Source organism: Rana temporaria, chromosome 3 (assembly GCF_905171775.1).
Source record: "Rana temporaria chromosome 3, aRanTem1.1, whole genome shotgun sequence".
Lineage (NCBI taxonomy): Eukaryota > Metazoa > Chordata > Amphibia > Anura > Ranidae > Rana > Rana temporaria.
This window is the reverse complement of record NC_053491.1, coordinates 87327960-87355716: the sequence shown is the minus strand read 5'-3', so window position 1 is coordinate 87355716 and position 27757 is coordinate 87327960. Positions and strand designations below refer to the sequence as shown.

General features: G+C 44.7%; 1 protein-coding gene across 2 annotated transcripts; it reads right to left on the bottom strand.

The window, feature by feature from the left end:
* Positions 1-2388: 2388 nt before the first annotated feature.
* Positions 2389-23679, bottom strand: COMMD4 (COMM domain containing 4). Of its 2 annotated transcripts, XM_040342863.1 has the most exons (8): positions 23573-23679; positions 21137-21208; positions 20326-20391; positions 17905-17944; positions 17201-17320; positions 13603-13683; positions 9915-10085; positions 2389-2905 (listed from the first exon to the last, which is right to left on the bottom strand). In XM_040342863.1, exons 1-8 carry the CDS (start codon positions 23573-23575, stop codon positions 2865-2867), a joined length of 594 nt encoding a protein of 197 aa, XP_040198797.1. In that variant the 5' UTR covers positions 23576-23679; the 3' UTR covers positions 2389-2864. The 2 variants fall into 2 exon arrangements, with proteins under 2 accessions (XP_040198797.1, XP_040198798.1); XM_040342864.1 differs by lacking the exon at positions 20326-20391.
* Between the last annotated feature and the right edge of the window lie 4078 nt (positions 23680-27757).

Here is a 27757-nt window from a genome sequence, read left to right as displayed (position 1 = left end):
CTATTGTCACTGCTGGGTTGGTGGGAGAGATGGACATAAGCGGGCAAGCTATACTTGCCTCCTCTTTTCCTTTCTTCTACAATTTTTTTCCCTGGAATTATAGCCATCGGACGTCTATATCACATTCCTGTCTCCTGAATAAGGAAAGGCTATTGTATGCTTTCTGCATTATTTTCTGATGGAAGGTGAGGAGGGATCGAGTTGCACACACATGGTGTTGGACACACATCTTTGTTGTCAATGACCGATTCTGCTCTCCAGTAAGGCCAACACTACTACCCTCGTATTGTATTGTTATCCCTGATGTTTGATCTGCTGCAACAATTGGAAGGTCGGTCTCCTCCTCTAATCCCACCGGTATGTAATATTATTCTCTTTCATTACATAACAGGTAGTCTATACTTTCTCGTTTATCCTCAATGTATGGATGTCCTCAGATACGCTCTATATTTCTTCCTGTAAAAATATAAAAACGTACAAAATTATTGAAATAGAAAATTCCCAAGCCTTGAGAAACGTGAAGTCTATCCGGTCCCTTAAACACGCTGGATTTTGATATTCTTTTTATATTCTTTTTACTATATTTTAACCACTTAAGCCCCGGATCATTTGGCTGGCCAAAGACCAGAGCACTTTTTGCAATTCGGCACTGCGTCGCTTTAACTGACGCGGTCGTGCGACGTGGCTACCAAACTTTGATGTCCTTTTTTTTCCCACAAATAGAGCTTTCTTTTGGTGGTATTTGATCACCTCTGCGGTTTTTATTTTTTGCTCTATAAATAAAAAATTGCGACAATTTTGAAAAACAAAAATCAATATTTTTTACTTTTTGCTATAATAAATATCCCCCAAAAATATATAAACACTTGTTTTCCTGAGTTTGGGCCGATACGTATTCTTTTACATATTTTTTTATTTTATTTTTTACCAAAAAAAACAAAATGCAATAAGCGTTTATTGATTGGTTTGCGCAAAAGTTATAGCGTCTACAAAATAGGGGATAGTTTTATGGCATTTTTAATTAATATTGTTGTTTTTTTACTAGTAATGGCAGCAATCAGCGATTTTTATCGGGACTGTGACATTATGGCGCACACAACAGACACTTTTGACGCCATTTTGGGACCATTGTCATTGATACAGCGATCAGTGCTATAAAAATGCACCGATTACTGTAAAAATGACACTGGCAGTGAAGGGGTTAACCAGTAGGGGGCGCTGAAGGGGTTAAATGTGTCCTAGGGAGTGCTTCTCACTGTAGGGTGGATGGGCTGTGTGTGACACAACACTGATCACCGCTCCCGATTACAGGAAGCAGGAAAATGTTTGTTTACATCAGCAATTCCCCGTTCTTCCTCTCCGTGAGACGATCGCAGGTATCCCCGCAGACATCAAGTCACTCACGGCAGCACGCGCGCACCCCCACAATGCTGCGTCTTAGAGGGCATGATATACAAGTTAATCTGCCCAGCCGTGCCATTCTGCCGACATATATTAGCGTGACACGGTCCTTAAAGGGGTTGTAAAGGTACAATTTTTTTCCCTAAATAGCTTCCTTTACCTTAGTGCAGTCCTCCTTCACTTACCTCATCCTTCCATTTTGCTTTTAAATGTCCTTATTTCTTCTGAGAAATCCTCACTTCCTGTTCTTCTGTCTGTAACTCCACACAGTAATGCAAGGCTTTCTCTCTGGTGTGGAGTGTCGTGCTCGACCCCTCCCTTGGACTACAGGAGAGTCAGGACACCCACTAACACACAGCTCCTTTCTCTATCTGCAATGTAGAGAGCATCCTGACTCTCCTGTAGTCCATATTCATAGGTTTAAAATCCAATTGTCTAAATGTATCCATCAACTCATGATTTAGGCCCCATACACACGATAGAATTTATCCGCAGATACGGTTCAGCGGACCGTATCCGCGGATAAATCCTCTCTAAGATTTCAGAGGATTTCAATGCGATGGCGTGTACACACCATCGCATTGAAATCCGCGCTGAAATCCTCTGCCGATGACGTGTCGCGCCGTCGCCGCTATTATGACGCGGCGACGGGCGCGACACTGTCATATAAGGAATTCCACGCATGCGTCTATTCATTACGGCGCGTGCGGGGAATCCCTTTGGACGGATGGATCCGGTAAGTCTGTACAGACGAGCGGATCCATCCGTTGGAATGGATTCCAGCAGATAGATATTCTGTGCATGTCGACAAATATTTATCTGCTGGAAATCCATTCCAGGGGAGATTTATCTGCGGATAGATATCCGACGGAGTGTACACACCATAGGATCTATCCGCAGAAACCCATTTGATGGGATTTATCTGCGGATAGATTCTATGGTGTGTATGGGGCCTTAGAGATATAAATCAAGCACCCAACATCTAGGTAGCTCCTATAGTAATAAAGTGTTTTATTAGTTGCTGACAATCTACCCATGCCAACAACAACCAGGAAAGCTTTGAATGACAACATAGAAAATGACCATTGTAATAAGATGAAAGTGCTGGGAATGAAATTGGATTTCTCTTACTTAGTCACATATAACACAGAAAATATAAGCGTAGAAATTCACAAAGCTGAAATCTCCAGCTGAACGCTGATGAATCAATGTGACTTCTTTTTGTTAGACGTCACAACAGCGTAGAGTCAAGTTATGTTCTCCAGTCCACTGCATGTTATCCTGGTCCATAATGCGGCCAATCTTCTGAAAGCATGAATAGCTTGGAGAGCTCAGTGTTTATAAAGAGCTACTTGACTTTACTGAGGATGTAATGGTCATGAGCAAAAGCCCATTTATCAAAGTTCTTGTAGTCTCTTATGAAATGAAGACCTAGACAGCAGAGCCGATAAAGATCAGCAGTATCAGTTGATGGCATTCATCATTTCGAGGGCTTGTTTTAATTCTAGAAACACAAAACAAATGCTTATTTTTAACTCTGGTTTAAAAAAAGAAGACACACTTTGACAGTATAATGCAGATACAAGCCATACATGATGACTGAATACAGATATTAAATGATGTCTCTTCAATACAAGTATATGTGAAGTATTCTATTACATTCCAGAGCAAGGTTTCTTAACTCCAGTCCTCAAGTATCCTCAACAGGTCATGTTTTCAGGCTTTCCATTATTCCATTAATTACCACAGCCGTGTCATCTGAGGGAAATTCTGAAAACATGACCTGTTGGGGGTACAAGAGGACTGGATTTGAGAAACTTGGGGCCATATTCACAGTGGAGATACGCAGTCGTATCTCTGTTTCTATCTATGCGACTGATTCATAGAATCAGTTACGTATAGATAGCCAGAAGATCCGACAGGTGTAATTGTTTTACACTGTCGGATCTTAGGATGCAATACCGCGGCCGCCGCTGGGGGGAGTTCGCGTCGTAAACTAGCGTCGGGTATGCAAATTAGGAGTTACGGCGATTCACGACGGATTTTCGCGTTCGATACGTTGCCGCTAGGTCTAGTTTCCTGACGCAAAGTTAGTCGTCGTTTTAGGTGCCCTAACTTTAGTCAGCAAGCGTATTGCTGTCTAAAGCATGGCCGTCGTTCCCGCGTCGAAATTTAAAAATCAACGTCGTTTGCGTAAGCCGTCCGGGAATACGGAATTGCGCTACGCGCGTCGCCGTTCGAAAAAATGACGTCACGGCGCGCAATGCACGACGGGAGTTTGGAAACGGAGCATGCGCGGTAGGTCCGGCGCGGGAGCGTGCCTAATTTAAATGGCACACGCCCATTTAAATTGGCCCGCCTTGCGCCGGAGGCCGCCGGCGTAGGTTTTCATCGCAAGTGCTTGGTGAATCAGGCACTTGCGATGAAAAATTGTGGCGGTGTAACGTATCTACGATACATTACGCCGCCGCTCTTCTATGTGAATCTGGCCCATTGTTCTAGAGAACAACACATGTATGTCTTTTGGGAGCTCCGTTATGTATGATATTTATTTAGATGTTTAGTACCATATTAGCAATAGTTTGCTTTTCACACCTAGGCGTTTTTCTGCTCTAAAGCCGCGTATACACACGACCATTTTTCATGTCATGGGAAAAAAAACGAAGTTTTTCTTGACGCGATTCTTGTCAAGCCTGCCTTGCATACACACGATCGTGAAAAAAAATGCTCGAGCAAAGCGCGGTGACGTACAACTGCACTATAAAGGGGAAGTTCAATTCGAATGGCGCCACTCTTTGGGCTGCTTTTGTGTTAGTAAAAGTTTGGTGAGAGACGATTCGCGCTTTTCAGTCTTCGTGCTTTTCAGTCTGTTACAGCGTGACGAATGTACTATCTCCATTACAAAGGCTAGTTTTACTAGAACGAGTGCTCCCGTCTCATAACTTGCTTCTGAGCACGCGCATTTTTTTCCCATCGTAAAAGTCTACACACGATCGTTTTTCACGACGTGAAAAACAACAACGTGAAAAACGATGAGAAAAATTAGAGCATGTTCTAAATTTTTAATGCCCATTTTTCTCGTCGAGTAAAATGCTCTCGAGCCCACACACGACCGCTTTTAATGACCAAATAAAAAAATGGCATTTTTCTCGTCATGAAAGACCGTTGTGTGTACGCGGCATAAGCCTCAGTTTTAAAAATGCTTAACAAGACAAATCCCATTTATTTCAATGGCCCCTGTTCACATCTGAGCGTTCTGTCACCTAAAGCAAAACGACCGTCGCTCGAAAAAGTACAGGAGATTTTTTTTCGTCAGATTACAGGCATTTCTTCATTCTTTTACAGTGGTGACCTATTGAGCTGTACAGAATCGCGGAAAAATACACTGTAAAATTGCGGTAAAAACCACGCGACTTTTTGCCTGCACACAATACGCTCAGGTGTGAACGGAGCCTTAACAGATGCAGTTTTACAGAGCTAATACAATGGTTATGGACACATCAAAGCATTTTTTGTATGTTATATAACTGATGGACATAAAACTTTAAAACTATACAGAATGGGGTTGATTTACTAAAACTGGAGCATGCAAATTCTGGTGCAGCTTTGCATAGAAGCCAATCAGCTTCCAGATTTTTCTTTTTTTTATCAAAGCCTAATTGAAGAGCTAAAGTTAGAAGCCAATTGGCTACCATGCACAGCTGCACCAGTTTTAGTAAATCTCCTGCAATGTTATATATAGTTATTTTCTTCAGATAAGGCAGTGGTTCCCAAGCTCAGTCCTCAAGTACAACCAACAGGTCATGTTTCAGGATTTCCTTGCACAGGGGATTTCAATGTCCATGGCTTGGTATTTAGGACGGCTATTTTATCTATGGAAAATTCCCCAAACATAGGGCTGGATTCACAAAGAGTTACGCCGGCGTATCAGTAGATACGCTGACGTAACTCGGAATCTAAGCCCGTCGTAAGTTTAAGTGTATGCTGAAACTGAGATACACTTAAACCTAGCTAAGATACGACGGCCTGCGCCGTCGTATCTTAGGGTGCAATTTTTCCGCTGGCCGCTAGGTGGCGCTTCCGTTGATTTTGGCGCAGAATATGTAAATGACTAGATACGCCGATTCACGAACGTACACTTGCCCGTCGCAGTAAAGATAAGCTGTTTCCATAAGAGATATGCCGCGTAAAGATAAAGCTGCCCCCTAGGTGGCGTAGCCAAGGTTAAGTATGGCCGTCGTTCCCGCGTCAAAATTTGAAAATTTTACGTCGTTAGCGCAAGTCATCCGTGAATGGGGCTGGACGTCATTTACATTCACGTCGAAACCAATACGTCCTTGCGACGTACTTAGGAGCAATGCACACTGGGATATGTACACGGACGGCGCATGCGCCGTTCGTAAAAAACGTCAATCATGTCGGGTGACCACCCATTTACATAAAACACGCCCCCCTCATCCTCATTTGAATTAGGCGCGCTTACGTCGGCCCCATTTACGCTACGCCGCCGTTACTTAGGAGGCAAGTGCTTTGTGAATACAGCACTTGCCTCTCTGACTTACGAGGGCGTAGCGTAAATACGATACGCTTACGCCGCCGTAATAATGTGCCGATCTACGTGAATCCAGCCCATAGTCTGTTGGAGGTATTTGAAGAATGAGGTTGGGAAAATAAGGGATAAAATTACAGCTATAAAGTAGTTAATTCTCAAAGACTCTAATGTCAGGTTTCAGAAAGCGTCAACAGTTTAGAAATGTCTGCTGTGTATTTACATGAAAGGACTGGAAGGCTGCAAGCAGCCTGATTGAGGGCTCAGTCTCACCCTATAGGTGACTCCGACCGCGTGCAGTTTTTTTGCACGTTCCAGCGCAGCACGTTTTCCACAAACCATTTCAGTGGGCTGCCCAACACACAAAAACTACGGTAGGCATGACTTTTAAAATCCCACCAAACCGCATGGTTGTGAGGTACCATGCATTTTGTTGGCTGCAAACGCACTGAAGTTTGCTAGATGCTTGTGGGTGCAAGCAGATACGAGAGCAATGCTGGAGGATACAGCACACACTAAATTACGGTAGCATAAATATTAATGTGGAATGCATGTTCCGGGCTATAGAACAATATTTTTCAAAAGTTGTACTTTGAGGGCTGAATTCACGTAGATCGGCGCATTTTTACGGCGGCGTATCGTATTTACGCTACGCCGCCTTAAGTCAGAGAGGCAAGTGCTGTATTCACAAAGCACTTGCCTCCTAACTTACGGCGGCGTAGCGTAAATGAGGCCGGCGTAAGCGCGCCTAATTCAAATGAGGATGAGGGGGGCGTGTTTTATGTAAAGGATTGGTGACCCGACGTAATTGACCATTTTTACGAACGGCGCATGCGCCGTCCGTGTACATATCCCAGTGTGCATTGCTCCAAAGTACGCCGCAAGGACGTATTGGTTTCGACGTGAACGTAAATTACGTCCAGCCCCATTCACGGACGACTTGCGCAAACAACGTAAAATTTTCAAATTTCGACGCGGGAACGACAGCCATACTTAACACTGGCTAGGCCACCTAGGGGCAGCTTTATCTTTACGCGGTGTACCTCTTACGGAAACGGCGTATCTTTACTGCGACGGGCAAGCGTACGTTCGTGAATCGGCGTATCTAGTCATTTACATATTCTACGCCGAAATCAACGGAAGCACCACCTAGCGGCCAGCGAAAAAATTGCACCCTAAGATACGACGGCGCAGGCCGTCGTATCTTAGCTAGGTTTAAGTGTATCTCAGTTTGAGCATACACTTAAACTTACGACAGGCTTAGATTCCGAGTTACGTCGGCATATCTACTGATATGCCGGCGTAACTCTTTGTGAATCCAGCCCTCAGTGGCCTGTGCTCTTCAAAAGTTTGCGCACCCCTGGGATAGAGGATAAAAGCAAATGGTTAGCTGTCTCGGGCAACAGATTTCATCTTTCTTTTGCCTCTGTGATTTATATATTAGCTCTGCAATATTTTACCAATTTAACCACTTGACCACTGTGAAATTTTCGTCCTTTTTTTCACACAAATAGAGCTTTCTTTTGGTGGTATTTAATCACCGTTGGGTTTTATTTTTTTTGCGCTATAAGAGAAAAAAGACTGAAAATTCTGTAAAAAATAATAATTTTTCTTTGTTTCTGTTATAAAATTTGGCAAATTTAGTATTTTTTCTTCATTCTTTTGCATAAATGTGAAAGATGAAGTTACGCCGAGTAAATAGATACCCAACATGTCACCCTTCAAAATTGCACACGCTTGTGGAATGGCGCCAAACTTTGCTACTTAAAAATCCCCATAGACGACGTTGCAGGGTATTGTGGGGCATTGCGGAGTATTGCGGGGCATTGCAGAGTATTGCGGGGCATTGCAGAGTATTGCGGGGCATTGCAGAGTATTGCGGGGCATTGCAGAGTATTGCGGGGCATTGCAGAGTATTGCGGGGCATTGCAGAGTATTGCGGGGCATTGCAGAGTATTGCGGGGCATTGCAGAGTATTGCGGGGCATTGCAGAGTATTGCGGGGCATTGCAGAGTATTGCGGGGCATTGCAGAGTATTGCGGGGCATTGCAGAGTATTGCGGGGCATTGCAGAGTATTGCGGGGCATTGCAGAGTATTGCGGGGCATTGCAGAGTATTGCGGGGCATTGCAGAGTATTGCGGGGCATTGCAGAGTATTGCGGGGCATTGCAGAGTATTGCGGGGCATTGCAGAGTATTGCGGGGCATTGCAGAGTATTGCGGGGCATTGCAGAGTATTGCGGGGCATTGCAGAGTATTGCGGGGCATTGCAGAGTATTGCGGGGCATTGCAGAGTATTGCGGGGCATTGCAGAGTATTGCGGGGCATTGCAGAGTATTGCGGGGCATTGCAGAGTGTTGCGGGGCATTGCAGAGTGTTGCGGGGCATTGCAGAGTGTTGCGGGGCATTGCAGAGTGTTGCGGGGCATTGCAGAGTATTGCGGGGCATTGCAGAGTATTGCGGGGCATTGCAGAGTATTGCGGGGCATTGCAGAGTATTGCGGGGCATTGCAGAGTATTGCGGGGCATTGCAGAGTATTGCGGGGCATTGCAGAGTATTGCGGGGCATTGCAGAGTATTGCGGGGCATTGCAGAGTATTGCGGGGCATTGCAGAGTATTGCGGGGCATTGCAGAGTATTGCGGGGCATTGCAGAGTATTGCGGGGCATTGCAGAGTATTGCGGGGCATTGCAGAGTATTGCGGGGCATTGCAGAGTATTGCGGGGCATTGCAGAGTATTGCGGGGCATTGCAGAGTATTGCGGGGCATTGCAGAGTATTTTGGGGCATTGCAGAGTATTGCGGGGCATTGCAGAGTATTTTGGGGCATATTGCAGAGTATTTTGGGGCATATTGCAGAGTATTTTGGGGCATATTGCAGAGTATTTTGGGGCATATTGCAGAGTATTTTGGGGCATATTGCAGAGTATTTGGGGGCATATTGCAGAGTATGGGGGCATATTGCAGAGTATGGGGGCATTGCAGAGTATTTTGGGGCATTGCAGAGTATTTTGGGGCATTGCAGAGTATTTTGGGGCATTGCAGAGTATTTTGGGGCATTGCAGAGTATGGGGGCATTGCAGAGTATGGGGGCATTGCAGAGTATGGGGGCATTGCAGAGTATTTTGGGGCATTGCAGAGTATTTTGGGGCATTGCAGAGTATTTTGGGGCATTGCAGAGTATTTTGGGGCATTGCAGAGTATGGGGGCATTGCAGAGTATTGCACAGGGAGGGATGGATGGCTGGATCTGTGACTGCATGTGTCACAGATCCAGCCCGCAGCAGCAGCTGCTGCTGCTTCCGCTCTCTCCCCTCTCCTCTCTCACACTGTACCGTTCGGTACAGAGAGGAGAGGGAGGAACCGGCGTCATCACATGACGCCGGTTTGTTTACTAGTGATCGCTCCGTCATTGGACGGAGCGATCACGTGGTAAACCGCCGCTATCAGCGGCGATTTACCGTGATCAGCCGGGTCCGGAGGACCCGGCGGTCACGGAGACTCCCGTGTGCACGCCCCACAGGGAGTGCGATTCTGGGAGGACGTACATTGACGCCCTCCCAGAGTTAAGCAACCGCCTTGTAGACGTATTTCGTCTATAGGGCGGTTGCTAACTGGTTAAATGTAAAAATCTGCAGACTAATGGCAAAACATGTAAAACGTTGGAGCCTATTTTTCAGAAACAGGAGAGAGAAAATAAAAATAAAAAATCTACACTGAAGTGAGAATGAGCTCACAGAGAACAATCAAATCTAATATTTAAACTTTCCCAGAGAATACAAAGTTAAACCTGTTTAGTGATGAATTACTGGGTGTTGTGGAATATTGTTTAAAAGGAACATCAGTAAGCAGATTTTCCTCACAAGGAAATGTTATTATACTGCGTGCGCAATAATCTGCTTCATCTAGACTACATGTTACTAAATGCATTTGGAAGGATAGGACAAGCAGGCATGTAACAATCTTACCTGTTAGTAACACTCTTAATTTACTAGAAGACACAGTCACAGCAACTGGACTGGAGTTTCTAGCATCTGCCACATGAAGATTGAGGTGGACCAAGGGCTCATCGACTTCCTGGAGAATACTGGAGCTAAGAGTCTGGTCTACACGCCAGCTTACTGAAGATAAGTGCGATACTGCAAAAACATAAGAATATTTACAACCATTACTCTTTACCATTTATAGGCCTTTCTCTCACTTCAATAAGAAATAGTTGTTTGTACAAGATACTACTGTGACTGTATCATTCATGAAAAGCTGGCAATGGGGAGACACACCACAAGTACAGACCTTCACCAGGTACTGAAAGCAGAGAACACCACAACCGCACCTATCTGTACAGGGTGTATGTGTGTGAGGGGGGGGGGGGGGGGGGGTTGTGTGTCATTAAAGCGGGAGTTCACCCATTTCTAAAAAAAAAAAAATTTCTTCCCCTAGATTCCTGCTCGTTCGGTCTAGGGGAATCGGCTAACCTATCTCTTTGAAGATGACAGAGGGGAAAGTTATTTTGAGCATAAAAAAAAAAGTTCATCCTTGCATTATAAGAGCAAGCACAACTATTTATTGCACACCGATAGAGAAAAAAAGTAGACAATGGGCCAGATTCTCGTAGAATGGAGTAAAACTCCGGCGGCGTAACGTATCTCGTTTACGTTACGCGGCCGCAAGTTTTACGGGCAAGTGCTTGATTCACAAAGCACTTGTCTGTAAAGTTGCGGCGGCGTAGCGTAAATTCTCCGGCGTAAGCCCGCCTAATTCAAATGATCCAGGTAGGGGGCGTGGATCATTTAAATTAGGCGCGTTCCGGCGCCGATTGTACTGCGAATGCGCCGTCCCTAAAATTTCCCGACGTGCATTGCGCTAAATGACGTCGCAAGGACGTCATTGGTTTCGACGTTAACCTAAATGGCGTCCAGCGCCATTCACGGACGACTTACGCAAACAACGTACTTTTTAAAATTTCGACGCGGGAACGACGGCCATACTTAACATTGGTTGCCGTTCATATAGCAGGGGCAACTTTACGCGTCACAAATGCTACGGAAACATCGTAAATTCACTGCGTCGACCGCGCGTACGTTCGGGAATCTCGCGTAAATAGCTAATTTGCATAGACGACGGGGAAAACAACGTCGGCGACACCTAGCGGCGAAAAAAAAAAATTGCATCTAAGATCTGACAGCGTAAGAGCCTTACGCCTGTCAGATCTAATGGATATCTATGCGTAACTTATTCTAAGAATCAGTCGCATAGATACGCCGGGCCAGATTAGGACTTACGACGGCGCAAATGGCGTTGCGCCGTCGTAAGCCTTTTAAGACAATCTGGCCTCATGGGGTAAGGCCAATCATGAGAAAAGTGAGGGATCAGCCCAGAACTACAAGGGAGAAGCTTGTGAATGATCTCAAGGCAGTTGGGACCACAGTCACCAAACCATTGGTAACACAATACGCCGCCATGGATTGAAATCCTGCAGCGCCTGCAATGTCTCCCTTCTCAAGAAGGCACATGTACAGACCTGTATGATGTTTGCCAATGAATATCTAAATGATTCAGGAGAAGGATTGGGAGAAAGTGCTGTGATCAGAGGAGACCAAAATTGAGCTCTTTGGCATTAACTCGACGCGCTGTGTTTGGAGGAAGAAAAATGCTGACTATGACCCTATGAACACCAATACCTACAGTCGAAGGTGGAAACCATCATTCTTCGGGGCTGTTTCTCGGCTGAAGGTACAGGCGACATTGCCGCATTGAGGGGCCAATAGATGGGGCCACGCAATGTAAAATCTTGGATGAGAACCTTCTTTCCTCAGCCAGAACACTGAAGATGGGTCTTCCAATGACCCAAAACATACCGCCAAGGCAACAAAGTAGTGGCTCAAGAATACAGCTGGGGGAGGGAGCCCCACGCCGACATCACGGGCCGCGGCCCGGACTCCCAGAATTGGGAAAGGAAACCTGTCAAAGACAGGTATCCTGTCCCCCCGAAAGGTGCCAATTGTGGCAACGGAAGGGGGGAGGAATCCGATAAGCGGACAATACACTTTTGAGTGGAACTCCGCTTTAAGGATTCAGAGAAGATCTGTAAAGAAGAGTGAACCTAAATCCCTCCTAAGATGTGTGTAAACCTGGTCACTAACCACAAGAAACGTCTTACCTCTGTGCTTGCCAACAAGGGTTTCTCCATCAAATACTAAGTAATGTTTTGCTTGGGGATCAAATAATTATTTTACACACTTAACTGCATTTATAACATTTGTATTTTTTTCTGGGTTTTTGGTTGTATTCTGTCTCTATCATTTAAAATACACCTACAGTATGATAGAAATTATAGACCCTTCATTTCTTTGTAAGTAGGAAAACGTATAAAAAAAAAATCTGCAGGGGATCAAATAATAATTTTCCCCACTGTAAGTGCATTCCATGTATTTGCTACATCTACTAATCATTGTGTAATCAATTAAAAAGTGCAATCATTATTTTAAGCATTTAGATACTATTTTGTTAGCAGTGTTTTTTTAAAAGAAATGAGTCAAGAAATGATTATGACTTCCTGGCCTCTGAATTACTGATCTGAAGCAAAGTAGCCGCATGTAAAGGCAGAACACCTTATCTCAGGGATCGACAAATCCCGGTCGCGATGGCGACTAGAAATAGGGTCCTGGCGACTTGGCTTGGAAGGGGGGCATCTGGTGGTGAGCCGTTGGTATTACAAGTTATTACCACCAGATGTGTAAGCTGGCGCCATCTGGTGGTGGCCGTTGGTATTACAAGTTAAGCATTACAAGTTAAACAGCAATTCTAATGTAATTTTTCACTATTTTCACTGCCATCTTCTTCCCTCTAATTAGAACCCCCAAACATTATATATATTTTTTATCCTAACACCCTAGAGAATAAAATGGCGATCGTTGCAATACTTTCTGTCACGCCATATTTGCGCAGCGGTCTTACAAGCGCACTTTTTTGGGGAAAAATTACACTTTTTTAATTAAAAAAATAAGACAACAGTAAAGTTATCCCCATTTTTTTTTATATTATGAAAGATAATGTTACGCCAAGTAAATTCATACCCAACATGTCACGCTTCAAAATTTGCTTCCGCTTGTGGAATGCGACAAACTTTTACCCTTTAAAATCCCTTTTTACCCTTTAAAATCTCACGTATGTGTTCGCAAGCTCGTCGGGACGGGGCGTGTTTTCTGGCTCCTAACTTTTTTAGCTGGCTCCTAGATTCCAAGCAAATTTGTCAAACCCTGCCTTATCTGCATCCTTTTTTAGTCAGCAACTAAAAACCATAGAGTCAGCATTCCATTGCTAAGAGGTTTGCTTTCCTTAGGGGGTCGCTCGCATTGAATAAAGAGGATAGGAAACCGAAGACTATTTTTATTTCCATTGCAAAAGCTGCCAAGGTGGCTCTTTCATTCATCCAAAAAGAACCAGCAGTCATGCCTGCATACTACAGCAGAGGGCACCTTGGTGAAAACAGAAGTAAGGCTGGGCAGTAAGGAATAGCACTCTTGTTTCTGAAGTTAAAAGAGGGGTAACCCATGCGTTTTTTTTTTTTCAAAAACTGAGATAGTATTTTTAACATATCCTTAGTCTCATTGAAGAGGGAGATGGAGTTTGGGAATGCACAGCCTATATACTCACAGCGAAGGCTACTCTCCCTCAATGTCTCTTGTAAAGCGGTCTGCTTTTCTTCGTAAGAGCGGCACAAAGAGACGGCATGTTCTGTAAATGGAATAAATTGTTTAAATCAGGGGTGTCCAAACTTTCTTTCAAGAGGGCCAGATTTGATGAAGTGAACATGCGTAAGGGGCCGACCATTTTGCCTGACATTCTTAGAACCATTAAAATTTGGTCTAAGTGTGTTTGTCAGAGCACTAATATACTCCCCAACAAGAATTATTTTGCCTTTGTGGCTGTGTGTGGTGAAGACTAGAGATGAGCTTGGGCGTGTTATTTGTATCTATCTATCTATCTATCTATCTATCTAGATAGATATCTTTTGTGGCCCCAACGAATCCCTGAGCGCCACTCAGGACTAAGGATAAGCTTGGGAGTGTTATTTTATGTATACCGTATTTATAGGTGTATAACACACACCTTCACTTTAAGAGGGACGTTTCAGGGAAAAAAAAATGTCAAATGAAGACCTGTGAAGCATGAATGCAGCCTCACCATTGCCATCATCTGCAGCCTTGGAGGGGACAGTGAGGGGGCAGGATGAGCGCCAACAGATTACAAACAGGAGAATTCCCTGTTTACTCGGCGGCCTCTTTAATACAAAGTCCCGCCTCCTATGATAGACAGAACAGTCGTCCAATGGCAGCACAGGAGACAGGACTTCCTAGTACAGATGCCGCTGAGTAAACAGGAGATTCCCCTGTATGTAATCTGACAGCACTTGTTCTGCCCCCTACCTGTCCCCTCTGAGGTAGCACTGATAAATACAATATATATTCTTAGTAGGACGGGGGAGGGGGAGCAAAAGATATATATATCCAAATTACCAGGGGGGCCACATTAAACCGGAACAAGGGCCACAATCGGCCCGCGGGCCGGACTTTGGACATGCCTGGTTTAAATCATATACCCATATTTTACCCAGCAATTTTCTTGCTGTTAAAGCACTGAAAAGGTTGATAAAAAGTCTAAAGAAATGTGCAGTAAATCAAACAAAGAGCCAAACTACATCAGTCAATCATATACAAAAGTGAGTACACCCCTCACATTTTTGTAAATATTTTATTCCATCTTTTCATGTGATAACACTGAAGAAATGACACTTTGCTACAATGTAAGTAGTGAGTGTACAGCTTGTATAACAGTGTAAATTTGCTGTCCCCCTAAAATAACTCAACACATTAATGTCTAAACCACTGGCAACAAAAGTGAGTACACCCCTAAGTGAAAATCTCCAAATTGGGCCCAAAGTGTCAATATTTTGTGTGGCCACCATTATTTTGCAGCACTGCCTTAACCCTCTTGGGCATGGAGTTCACCAGAGCTTCACAGATTGTCCACTGGATTCCTCTTCCACTCCTCCATGACGACATCATGGAGCTGGTGGATGTTAGAGACCTTGTGCTCTCCACCTTCCGTTTGAGAATGCCCCACAGATGCTCAACAGGGTTTAGGTCTGGGGACATGCTTGGCCAGTCCATCACCTTTACCCTCAGCTTCTTTAGCAAGGCATTGGTCATCTTGGAGGTGTGTTTTGGATCATTATGTTGTAATACTGCCCTGAGTCTCAGTCTCCAAAGGGAGGGGATCATGCTCTGCTTCAGTATGTCACAGTACATGTTGGCATTTATGGTTCTCTCAATGAACTGTAGCTCCCCAGTGTCGACAATGCAGCCCCAGACCATGACACTCCCACCACCAGGCTTGACTGTGGGCAAGACACACTTGTCTTTGTACTCCTCACCTGGTTGCTGCCCTACACACTTGATACCATCTGAACCAAATAGGTTTATCTTGGTCTCATCAGACCACAGGACATGGTTCCAGTAATCCATGTCATTAGTCTGCTTGTCTTCTGCAAACTGTTTGCAGGTTTTCTTGTGCATCATCTTTAGAAAAGGCTTACTTCTCTGACGACAGCCATGCAGACCAATTTGATGCAGTGTGCGGCGTATGGTCTGAGCACTGACAGGCTGACCCCCCACACCAACAACCTCTGCAGCAATGCTGGCATCACTCACATGTCTATTTCCCAAAGACAACCTCTAGATATGACGCTGAGCACATGCACTCAACTTCTTTGGTCGACCATGGGGAGGCCTGTTCTGCATGGAACCTGCCCTGTTAAACCGCTGTATTGTCTTGGCCACCGTGCTGCAGCTCAGTTTCAGGGGTCTTGGCAATCTTCTTATAGCCTAGGCCAGTGATGGCGAACCTTGGCACTCCAGATGTTTTGGAACTACATTTCCCATGATGCTCTACTACACTGCAGAGTGCATGAGCATCATGGGAAATGTAGTTCAAAAACATCTGGAGTGCCAAGGTGCGCCATCACTGGCCTAGGCCATCTTTATGTAGCGCAACAATTATATTTTTCAGATCCTCAGAGAGTTCTTTGCCATGAGGTGCCATGTTGAACTTCTAGTGACCAGTATGAGAGAGAGAGCGCGATGAAGTAAAATTTCACACACCTGCTCCTCATTCACACCTGAGACCTTGTAACACATGACACCAGGGAAAATTACTAACTGGGCCCAATTTGGAAATTTTCACTTAGGGGTGTACTCACTTTTGTTGCCAGCAGTTTAGACATTAATGGCTGTGTGTCGAGTTATTTTTACACTGTTATACAAGCTGTACACTCACTACTTTACTGTTCACCGCTCCTATACCGCGCCTTCCCATTGAAATCAATGGGAAAGCGCGGTAATACCGCCCGCAACGCGGGTGGTACTAACCCTTTTTCGGCCGCTAGCGGGGGTTAAAACCTCACCGCTAGCGCCCGAATATCGCGGTAAATACGACAGTATAGCCGCGCTACAAATAGGCTCCACGCCTCAATGTGAAAGAGGTCTAAAGCAGTGATCTCCTGGCAGAGGTCAGACCTATAGCTTTGTAATCAGCAAAGGTCATGCTCTGGCTCTGACTCAGCAGGGGGTGTGTTAGACCTCTACAGAAAGACCACTGCTTCCCCACAGAGAGCAAGGGTCCCGCTCTGCAGTATAATACCTGATTTCTAAAGAAGACCAGCTGGAACAATTTAAGTTTTGATGAACCTGGTATTTAGCTGATTTAACTTTGAAGTTTAATGGGACCTTAGAGTGTATGGTAGTTTTGGATAAAGTGGGGAAGGATTAGAACTTCCCGTTATGCTGATAACAGCTTCACCAGGTAGTAAGGGAGAGAAAATCTGTAACGTGGACAGATTGGAGCTGCCGTGCTCATCAGTTGGATCAGATCCAGCTCAGGTAAGGGAGGGGGGGGTCTGGGGGGAGCTTAAGGCTTTAGAACCACTGAAAGCTTGACAATTTTAAAATTCTTTGTATACCAATTATAAGCTATTTAAAACCCCAAATTATCTAAGAATTTGCAGAATGCAAACAATACTTTTAAAGGAAGCGTAATGAAAGAATTACATGACTTCCACTACCGATCTCTTTCTGAAAATGTCAGACCCCATATTTCTCTCATGACTGACTGTTTGAAACCACACAGGGTCAACAAAAGCCTGATTGCCTAGGAATCGTTAGTTTTTAGAAATAATATGTTCCTCCATTCTTACCTTTGGGAAGCCCCAGTTGCTGAAGCTCACTGGACAGATTGTCACTGCTAACATTGTGCTTGGCTGCACTTGAAAGAATAAAACAAAGTACAGCAATGGTCGCTTTAATGTCACTGGACTCTACCGGAAGAGAGAGAGAGACAAAAGCAAAATTAAATTATATTCATTCATTATATTTAATCAAAAATTATTTTAATTTATATGACATTTTTCTAAATGGTCATATTTCACTGTAATTTAGAGACTGCATACAGTAGTAATTAAAACAAAATGGCTTCACAAGTATCTAAATCAAAGAATAAAATGTTAACACATTCTGCAGACTAGAATGGCTTTTCCCTTTACCTGGTGATACTGCCAGTAACACGCTTCCTGTCTTAGAGTGACAACACTAATTGTACAGTATCTACGAAGCAGCAGCATTGTCATTCTAGGTGGAGAAGTGGGTTAGAACACCTCCCTTTTCCATTAAAAAGAAAAGGTCATTTGCATTTGTAAAAGAACTCACAAATCTCAAAAGCATCTAAAACTGAGCTGAAACCATTCTGCATTTTCTTATCAATATAAGCTCAAAAAGTGGTGGCAAAGCATGCATAGTTCTGCCTCAGGAACGCCAGTCACCTTCTAAGTAGGTAGCGTGGTAACGGTAAGCCTAGAAACAAATTTACACAACTAATGTACTATACACAAATGATAACACTTACCAAAACGAGCATCAGATGTTAGCTTCAAAATTTTTTCATACTGTTGAAAAAAACAAACACACAATTGAGGCATAAGCTGTGAAATTTTTCCTTAAAGCTTAAGTTTAATTGTCTTATATTTTGCCCCCACCCCCCAATAAATTTACTAATGAGATTTTGTAAAAAAATGGGCTAGATTCAGAGACAGTTACGCCGGCGTATCAGTAGCTTATTTCTGAATCTACGCTGTCGTAAATTTCAGCGTATTCTGGAAACCAGATATGCTTAAATTAGGCTAAGATATGAGCGGCGCAAGTCTCCTACGCCGTCGTATCTTAGGGTGCATATTTATGCTGGCCGCTAGGTGGCGCTTCCGTCGATTTCAGCGTAGAATATGCAAATGAGCTGGATACGCCGAATCACAAACGTACGTGCGTCCGCCGGATTTTTTTACGTCGTTTGCGTAAGGCTTTTTCCGGCGTAACATTACTCCTGCTATATGAGGCATAGCCAATGTTAAGTATGGACGTCGGGCCAGCGTCGAAGTTTACGTCGTTTGTGTAAGTCGTTCGCGAATAGGGCTTTGCGTAAATTACGTTCACGTCGAAAGCATTGACTATTTGCGACGTGATTAGGAGCATGCACACTGGGATACGTTCACGGCCGGCGCATGCGCCGTTCGTGAGAAACATCATTTACGTGGGGTCATGTTTTATTTACATAAAACACGCCCACCTCTTGACAATTTGAATTCGGCGCGCTTACCAGGCAGATTTACGCTACGCCGCCGCAACTTACGGAGCAAGTGCTTTGTGAATACTGCACTTGCCTCTCTAAATTGTGGCGGCGTAGCGTAAATAACATACGCTACGCCCACACAAATTTACGTCTCCCTACCTGAATCTAGCCCAAAATTTTTCCGTTTTCATTATATGCCCTGGGTCTCTTTGTTTCTCTATGTAATGTAGGCAGATAATGGCTGGTGTGAGGGGCTGGCTAAGTGCTGTACTTAGCTTCCAGAAAACCCAATTTTCAGCTTGTAAAACGCTTAGCTCTGAAGCTCCAAAAACGCCCAACAAGAAAAAATCTATTAGTTTCAATGGACACAGGTAACATCAGAGCGTTCTGTCGCCTGAAGCTCAAAAAAGTACATGAGTTTATTTTGGGCAGATTACAAGCGTTTGTTGGCCTCCTAGACTTCAATAGAAAAGCCTGACTGCAGAAAAACGCTCATAAAACACCCAAATAACAGCTCTCCGACCCCCAATTTCCTATCCCTCTTCTCCCCCTAGTGGCTAAACAAAACCGCCTGAAGCAGTAAAATGCTTTTAATACACTTCTAAAAAAAAAAAAAGATTGTAAAAAGTTGCAAAAGAAAGAAAAAAAAGCTTAAAAAAAACCCGCCAGTAAATCAATACGCTCAGGTGTGAATTCGTTTTTCATTCAAGAGCCCTTAGCCCTGATGCAAGCAATGGGCTGACACCTAGGAAGAGTTATGCAAATATCAAAATGCCTTTATGGATAGGTGTCAGTCTGGAGGAGTGGGCACTCCTAGGCAGGCATTTTCTTGCCGATGCCCACATGTGATGCTGAAAACTGAAATCCAATAAATGAAAAGGGTGGGGCAGGGACTGTAAGGGAAGAAACAAACTAGTGGCCAGATTTACAGAAAAAGTACGCCGGAGTATCTGCTGATACTCCGGCGTACTTTCAAATTTGCCGCGTCGTATCTTTATTTGGAATTCTCAAACAAAGATACAACGGCATTTGGCTAAGATCCGACAGGCGTACGGCTTCGTACGCCTTCGGATCTTAGGATGCAATACTTAGGCGCCCGCTGGGTGGAGTTCGCGTAATTTTCCGCATCGGGTATGCTAATTAGCTGTTTACGGCGATACGCTTTTCAATTGCTATTTTGGTGGTGTAAAATTAGACAGCCCATGTTAAAGTATGGCCGTCGTTCCCGCGTCGAATTTCAATTTTTTATTTTTTTTGTGTAAGTCGTCCGGGAATATGAAAGGACGTAATGCACGTCGCGTTCAAAACATTACGTAATTTCGCGCAAGGCACGGCAGGAAATTTCAAAACGGAGCATGCGCAGTACGTTCGGCGCAGGAACGCGCTTAATTTAAATGGTACACGCCCCATTTGAATTAGGCGGGCTTGCGCCGGACGGCTTTACGCTACGCCGCCGCAAGTTTACAGGCAAGTGCTTTGTGAATCAAGCACTTACGCTGAAAACTTGCGGCGGTGTAACGTAAACGGGATACGTTACGCCGCCGTAAAAGTACATGAATCTGGCCCTAGATTATTTTGAATGTCCTGTAGTCAGAAAATGAATCAGGATAAGCAATTTCATTACAGGAGGAAATGTACAACTGTGCAAGAATGCAGATAAGGCCGGTGTTCAGCTTGATCATTTTCAACCAATATTTAACTTACATCAATGGCTTCTCCCAGCTGTTCTTTTAGCACTTGGGCACAGATCAACTTTAGCTTAACAGAGGACTGAAAATAGAAAAAGGATAAAATGTGAGAAAGGTGTTGTCATGGTGAGCGGGAAAAAAAAAACGATTACAACTGTTGTGTAAACTGTTGGCGCTATATAAATCCTGAATAATAGTAATACGTTTGGGAACATGTTATATGTTGCACCACTCGCTACACCCCCCCCCCCCCGTTCCTGTAGAAGTAGTACCGCAAGAAGTTTCCTGTACAAGTGGTCACTTCCCGAAAATGAGCACAGCAGTGCCAGGCTCTGCTCACACAGCCGCATCATTCATTCACATAGCTGTGAATGAACTACAGGCCCCGACATCCTTTGCAGTTGCCAGCTTGTAGTTCTCAATGAACTACCATTGCGCTGTGGTGTGCCATGGTAGTTTATCGATTATACAGATATATTGATTGATCTGAAGGAGACCTGCATGGCACCAGCGAGTTGCTGATCGTTGGTGCAATGCTTTACAGGCTCCAAAAGAGAGAAAAAAAAAATCAAAATAATTGCACATTTTTTTTTACCTGCAAAAAAAAAAAAAAAAAAAAAAAAAAAAAAAAAAATCGGCATTTAATATTTTTTTCTAAAAAGGTGAACTTATCCTTTTAAAAAGAGACCTCTCCTGACATAAGCATGGAGGCTGCCAACACATTCTTCAGGGTAATTAGAACAGACTTTTTTTCACAAAGCCTTGTTATCAACTAAACAAATGCAATATGCTTTTTATATAGAACATGTTAAAACATTCTACTTAACTATTTTGGCCAATGTGCTGATCTCTGCCAGAACCCAATCAGGGCAATCCAAGTCACCGCAGAAACGGAACCTCTAAAGTGAAATAAAGAAAGAAATGTTATTTGGTAAAAAGAAAAGATCATATTCCCATAACAGGAAGCAAAGATGGCGTGCTAGGGGATAGGAATAGTAGACAGTCAGCTTTATAAATTGGCTTTTGGATCTTCTGAGGACCAGGAGCAACAATATAAAAACATTTAAAGCCCATCTCTGTAATAAAGTTCACCCCCCTCCCTGGAATGCAAAATGAATAAATAAAACCTAAAACGCTCTTACTTACCTGAAGCTGCCCTCTTGTGGCACTCCATTTCTGAGTCTTCTTTCCTCTTCTGTTTACTTTCTGCAGGGTCCTTCTTTGGGTGTCCACGCCACTGCCTGTGTGAGGTGCACACTTCCTAATGGCTGTCCAATAGTGGTTTACTCCCAGGATTCAGGGCTGGGGGGCAGATTTTGCTTGGAATGGGGCATTAAAGTGTACATACAGCCCACACTATTCATGTTACCCCTATCAGTTTCTTTTTTGCTGTTGTAGTTCTATTGGGGAAATTTCTCTTCACTTTTCTCTTCACTTCATTTACTCGAGACACAAAAGGGAAGCGAGAGGAAAGTGTAATGCGAACGCCCCATCATCAGTATTTCAATGAAAACTATACTATATAATGAAGATACATAACAGGTGCCCAGGGCTCGGTTCAGTGCAGTCATGGGCGGTAGGTGACTAGTTGTTGATGCTCCTACTGCATGATCTCCCTTGTAAGTGTCTGTAGTATAGTCTAGTAAGCTGGGAAGTACTACAGCCAGATGGGTGCTTCATCCTTTTTTTTTTTATTATTTTTATTGTACAAGTTTTTCAATTAGCAGTCACCCGAAAACAACGGCCACACAGGGCCCAACATTCCTATACTAACATAGTCAACTATCTCTTAGTAACCCCCCCGTCTTACTTCCCCCCCACCCTTGTCACAGCTCAATAGTGCTGGCTTGTTGTACTTTGTGTTAAAACATTTTTATTCCCTATCCAGGTTATCCTTTTATCTCCTGGCCACCATTGAGTAAAGTCTTCCGCATACTAGGATTCAGTTACCGTGTATTTTAAATAGATAGTATAGACTATACCACATCTCTCCTACTTGTTTCCTGCATTTCAAAACCCCAGCAGCTCCTTGGAGTAATGAGGTACCTTAGGAGGATCCACCTTAGCCCGCCGTGGTGTCAGAGTCATACCAGGCTGTCATTTTTTCCCCCACATCCCCTAGCCCTATATGAGGCTTTATAGCAGTGTTTCTCAACTCCAGTCCTCAAGGCACCCCAACAGGTCATGTTTTCAGGATTTCCCTCAGATGAAACAGCTGTGGTAATTACAAGGCAGTGAAACTGTTCAAATCACCTGTGCAAAATAATGGAAAGCCTGAAAACATGACCTGTTGGCGTGCCTTGAGGACTGGAGTTGAGAAACCCTGCTTTATAGTAAGGCAACATAAAGTTCACCAACCCTTTCCAAAATATCGCATCAGGGGCTCCTGCATCTTTCCATTTGAGCAATATGGCTTTTTTTTACCGTAAAACAATAGGATAGTAAGTAATGTTCTCAGTGCTCTTGTCGGAATCACCTCCTCCACCAGTCCCAAGGGTGCTTCTTCTTAATATTAAAAAGGTAGGACTCGTGGGAAATGGCGAGGATTTTAAGGGGGGGGGGGAGATGATGAGGGCAATGAAAGGAGGGGGTTGTATGCAGAGGTTAGAGTTACCATTTGTCAGGTATGTGTGTGTGTGGCGGGTAGGGATGAGCTCCGGTGTGTTCGCACAGTCCACATGCAGAGCCAGCCAGGAAGTCTGCACGGCGCTGCGCTAATCACAGGCAGGGAGACATTTCTCGATCGCTGCAGCTGCACATCGGGACAATGTCTCCCTGCCTGTGATTAGCGCAGCGCCATGCAGACTTCCTGGCGGGCTCTGCACGTGGACTGTGCGAACACACCGGAGCTCATCTTTAGTGGCTGGCATGGATGAGTTTCTGCACCTACTTTCCGAGGAAAAAAGCCCTGAGCATCTGCATGGAGTCAGCACCTTCCATAGCACTAAACATCACACAGACTTATTATTACTCCTCCTGGCAGCTTCCACACACATCACGTTATTACACATCAATACAGACATGGCTGACATGACATTGATCAGTGTAGTGTTGTCTGGTGAGGTGTGTCTGTATGGGTGGGGGGGGACCTTCCATCACTGACCAGGAGAAAGAAGAAGATAAAGATCTCCCATGTACATTACAACTCATCACAGAACTACTATAATCTCCATCACCTCCCTGACAAATGTCAGAGTGAAGCCGCCATTGTCTGTCACCGCAATCAGTAGATGACTGAACAGCCCAGCACTGTACACACTCACCATATTGTCAGCAACACGAGCTCTTCCTGTCAGCTGACCACACACCGGTCATGTGACTACTCCCCCTTCAACAACTTTATTAGAACTGAACACGCACCCTGTCTTCTCCTGACGGGGTTCTGTGCTGTTGATCTTTCCAGGCTGAGTTGTTATCATCTATAAAGACTTCATTTCTTTATTTCTTACATGAGACTTCTGAAGAAAGTGATAAGGACAGAGAGTGTGTGCTTTATTATCATACAGAGAGGGCAGGCTGTACTGATACATGTACTGCTGGAGAAGTTCATCATATATATTACATAGATCCCAACTATTCCTGGTTTGGAACAAAGTCCCTCCTTCCCTCCCTCTGTCTCTCTTTTTTCATCACGTGTCCCTCATTTTGGTCTGATCTATATAGTTGTATACAGGGCAGGACTTAGGATGGTGGGGGCCTCTGGGCTTGAGTGTTGAAGGGGCCCCCTGGAGCCGAGAATTGGGGGGGGGGGGGTCAAAGATGTTGAGCGAGGGGGGGATCATAGTTGTTGAGCGGGGGGGGGGGGGCACATTAAAGCATTAAAGTTGTTGAGCGGGGGGGCGCGAATTGAAGTTGTTGAGCGGGGGGGGGGGCGCATTAAATTTGTTGAACGGGGGGGGGGGGGGTGCCACTCACCTGTGCACGGAATGTGTCAGCTCTCTTCCCTTAAGCAGTCCTCCACACACTGCTCCAGTTCCTCCTGGGGGGGTTTTGCAATTGTTGAGCGGGGGGGAGTGCCTCTCACCTGTGCTGACAGCCGGGGCCACAGACTGTCATTAGCCCGGCTGTCGGCTTTCTTTCCTTCAGCAGCCACAGTCCTCCACACATCGCTCCGGTTCCTTCTGCTTCCGTGCTGCCTCCTCTTGCAGTGCAGGAAAATTAACCCTTTCGCGGGACTGCGGGAAGAAGCTGTCTGTGCGGGAAAGTCCAGCAGAATCCGTGCGTGTTGGGAGGTATGCACAGGGCCGCCATCAGGAATTTTGGGGCCCCTTACTAGGGTTGCCACCTGTCCAGGAATCACCCGGACAGTTCGGGTTTGGGATCTTGTGTCCGGGTTTCAGTCTGCCTGAAACCCGGACACATTATTTAGACTGGGCTGTGGCTCCCCAAGTAACTAAGGTAGTCACACAAAAATCTATTGCCATTCGGGAGATGCGGGCCGCTGTCTGGGGGCAGGTTTGGCATCACTGAGGGGGAGCCATGATGTCAGCAAGAGCAGTTTGGTCACACCCACTGTTTGCCGCAGCGCACTGCATTACCACTCTCCTTGAGGCACCCAAAGGTGCCCCAGGTCTTTTATAATCCTATTGTGTATACTACGAAAAAAATGTGCCCTGTGCCGCTAAAGTGTTCGGGTTTGGCTTGAAGAAAAGGTGGCAACTCTACCCCTTACCGGGGGGGGGATGCTGCCGCCTGAAATTGAGAAGCGGGGGGGGGCCTTTACAAAAAAAAGAAATATATACAGTACAGACCAAAAGTTTGCACACACCTTCTCATTCAAAGAGTTTTCTTTATTTTCATGACTATGAAAATTGTAGATTCACACTGAAGGCATCAAAACTATGAAGTAACACATGTGGAATTATACATAACAAAAAAGTGTGAAACAACTGAAAATATATTTCATATTCTAGGTTCTTCAAAGTAGCCACCTGTTGCAGCAGACACATCTCTAGAACTGGTAAGAGGAGACTGTGTGAATCAGGCCTTCATGGTAGAATATCTGCTAGGAAACCACTGCTAAAGAAAGGCAACAAGCAGAAGAGACTTTTTTGGGCTAAAGAACACAAGGAATGGACATTAGACCAGTGGAAATCTGTGCTTTGGTCTGATGAGTCCAAACTTGAGATCTTTGGGCCAGATCCACAACCAGCGGGCTTAACTTAAATGTTTCCGATTTAAGTTACACCGCCGCAAAATTTCTACCTAAGTGCCCGATCCACAAAGCACTTACCTAGAAATTTGCAGCTGTGTAACTTAAATCTGTCCGGCGCAAGGCGGGCCCAATCTAATGGGGCGAGTCCCATTTAAATTAGGCGCGCTCCCGCGCCGGACGTACTGCGCATGCTCCCGACGCTATTTTCCCGACGTGCTTTGCGTTACGTTACGTTGCGCCAAGTTTTGTGAATCGCGACAGGTAAAAAAGAGATGCAGCGGGTAAAAAAAAATGTAAAAAAAAAAAATTGACAGCGACGCGGGAAAGAAGGGTCTACTTTTACATGGTGTACTAAGTTTACACTTTGTAAAAGCAGCCCTAATTTTGCGATTGCAAACTAACACTTACGGAGAATTAACGAAGGGAAAAACCTTTGTGGATCTCCGTAAGTGCTAATTTGCATACCCGACGTGGAATTTCGACGAGAAATGCCCCCAGCGGCGGCCGAGGTACTGCATCCTAAGATCCGACAGTGTAAAACTATTACACCTGCCGGATCTTAGGAATATCTATGCGTAACTGATTCTATGAATCAGCCGCATAGATAGAAACAGGGATACGACGGCGTATCAGTAGATACGCCTGCGTATCCCTTTTGTGGATCTGGCCCTTTGGTTCCCTTTGGTGTCTTTGTGCGACGCAGAAAAGGTGAACGGATGGACTCTACATGCCTGGTTCCCACCGTGAAGCATGGAGGAGGAGGTGTGATGGTGTGGGGGTGCTTTGCTGGTGACACTGTTGGGGATTTATTCAAAATTGAAGGCAATACTGAACCAGCATGGCTACCACAGCATCTTGCAGCGGCATGCTATTCCATCCGGTTTGCGTTTAGTTGGACCATCATTTATTTTTCAACAGGACAATGACCCCAAACACACCTCCAGGCTGTGTAAGGGCTATTTGACCAAGAAGGAGAGTGATGGGGTGCTGCGCCAGGTGACTACCTCTTGAAACTCATCAAGAGAATGCCAAGAGTGTGCCAAGCAGTAATCAAAGCAAAAGGTGGCTACTTTGAAGAACCTAGAATATTAAATATATTTTCAGTTGTTTCACACTTTTTTGTTATGTATAATTCCACATGTGTTAATTTTGATGGCTTCAGTGTGAATCTACAATTTTCATAGTCATGAAAATAAAGAAAACTCTTTGAATGGGAAGGTGTGTCCAAACTTTTGGTCTGTACTGTATATATAAAAAAAAGGGGGTAGCCATCTGGGGCCCTGGGTACCTCTGGGCCCTTTAATAAAAATAAAAAATAAACCTCTGGGCCCTTTAATAAAAAAAAATAAACATTTATAAAAAATACATAAAAAAAGAGAAGTTGCTATCTGGGGCCTCTGGGCCCCTCTGGGACTTTTAATAAAAAATAAAAAAATATAAACAAAAATAAAAAAATAAACATTTATAAACAAAAATAAAAAAATAAACATTTATAAAAAAAAATAAAAAAGGGGGGGTTGCTACATGGGGCTCTGGGGACCTCTTTAAAAAAAATATATAAAGAGGCAGTCTAAATCGTATTGTAGAATGAAATTGTAGATTTCTAGTCAGTGTTTTACTGCCGATCTTGTGTTGATCAAAGCACATAATATGTGCTTAGGCGGGGGTGAATGGCTGAAATTTTTGCTAGTCGATCGACGATCGATTCTCAATAATTGCTCAGTTCTTAGGGCTTTTTTGGTGATGGCTGGTAGTATTGCGGCAGGGAAAATTGTAGTATTGCTGGGCGGTTTGATTAGTCTGGGGGGGTTTGCCGGGTGTGGAGAGCGGCGTGCCGCTAGGCCGCAGATGAAGCCGCGGTCTTTCCTAGATCGCGGCTGCCCGCGGCTCTCCACTGGCCGGCGCGGATGTCTAAAGAAGCGCCGAAACACCTGAAAAGGCAGGAGATTGAGGCGGGGAGGCAGTGGGGGGATACCTTGAGTAAGGATGGTAGAATATGGGAGTGCAGAAGAGGGGGTAAGGAGCAGGGGAGAGCCGTAGTGTATTGGGTTGTTGCCGCGGCTTATCCTGAAAAGGACGGCCGCCAACAGTCCCAGTGGATGGCCCTGAGAGCAGGGGCTTACCTGTTGGCTTCCCTGGAGAACGGAAGAAGGAGGGAGCCAGGGGACGTCAGGGTAAGCCGGGGGAAACCAAGTGATGGATCTCTGGAGGAGGAAGGAGCGGCGATCCTGGGGGAAAGAACACCCGCCTGCCTAGCTGTCAGCTACTGGAGGAAGGAGTCACTGGAGGTCAG

Bases quoted from the DNA above. Each gene is read 5' to 3' on its own strand.
- COMMD4 (XM_040342863.1), bottom strand. The intron at 17,945-20,325 runs GTAAGTTAAATA...TTTTTTCAACAG, and splicing joins AGCTGGGAGAAGCCATTGAT to TATGAAAAAATTTTGAAGCT. The intron at 10,086-13,602 runs GTGAGTATATAG...ATGTTTTTGCAG, and splicing joins GAGGGAGAGTAGCCTTCGCT to TATCGCACTTATCTTCAGTA.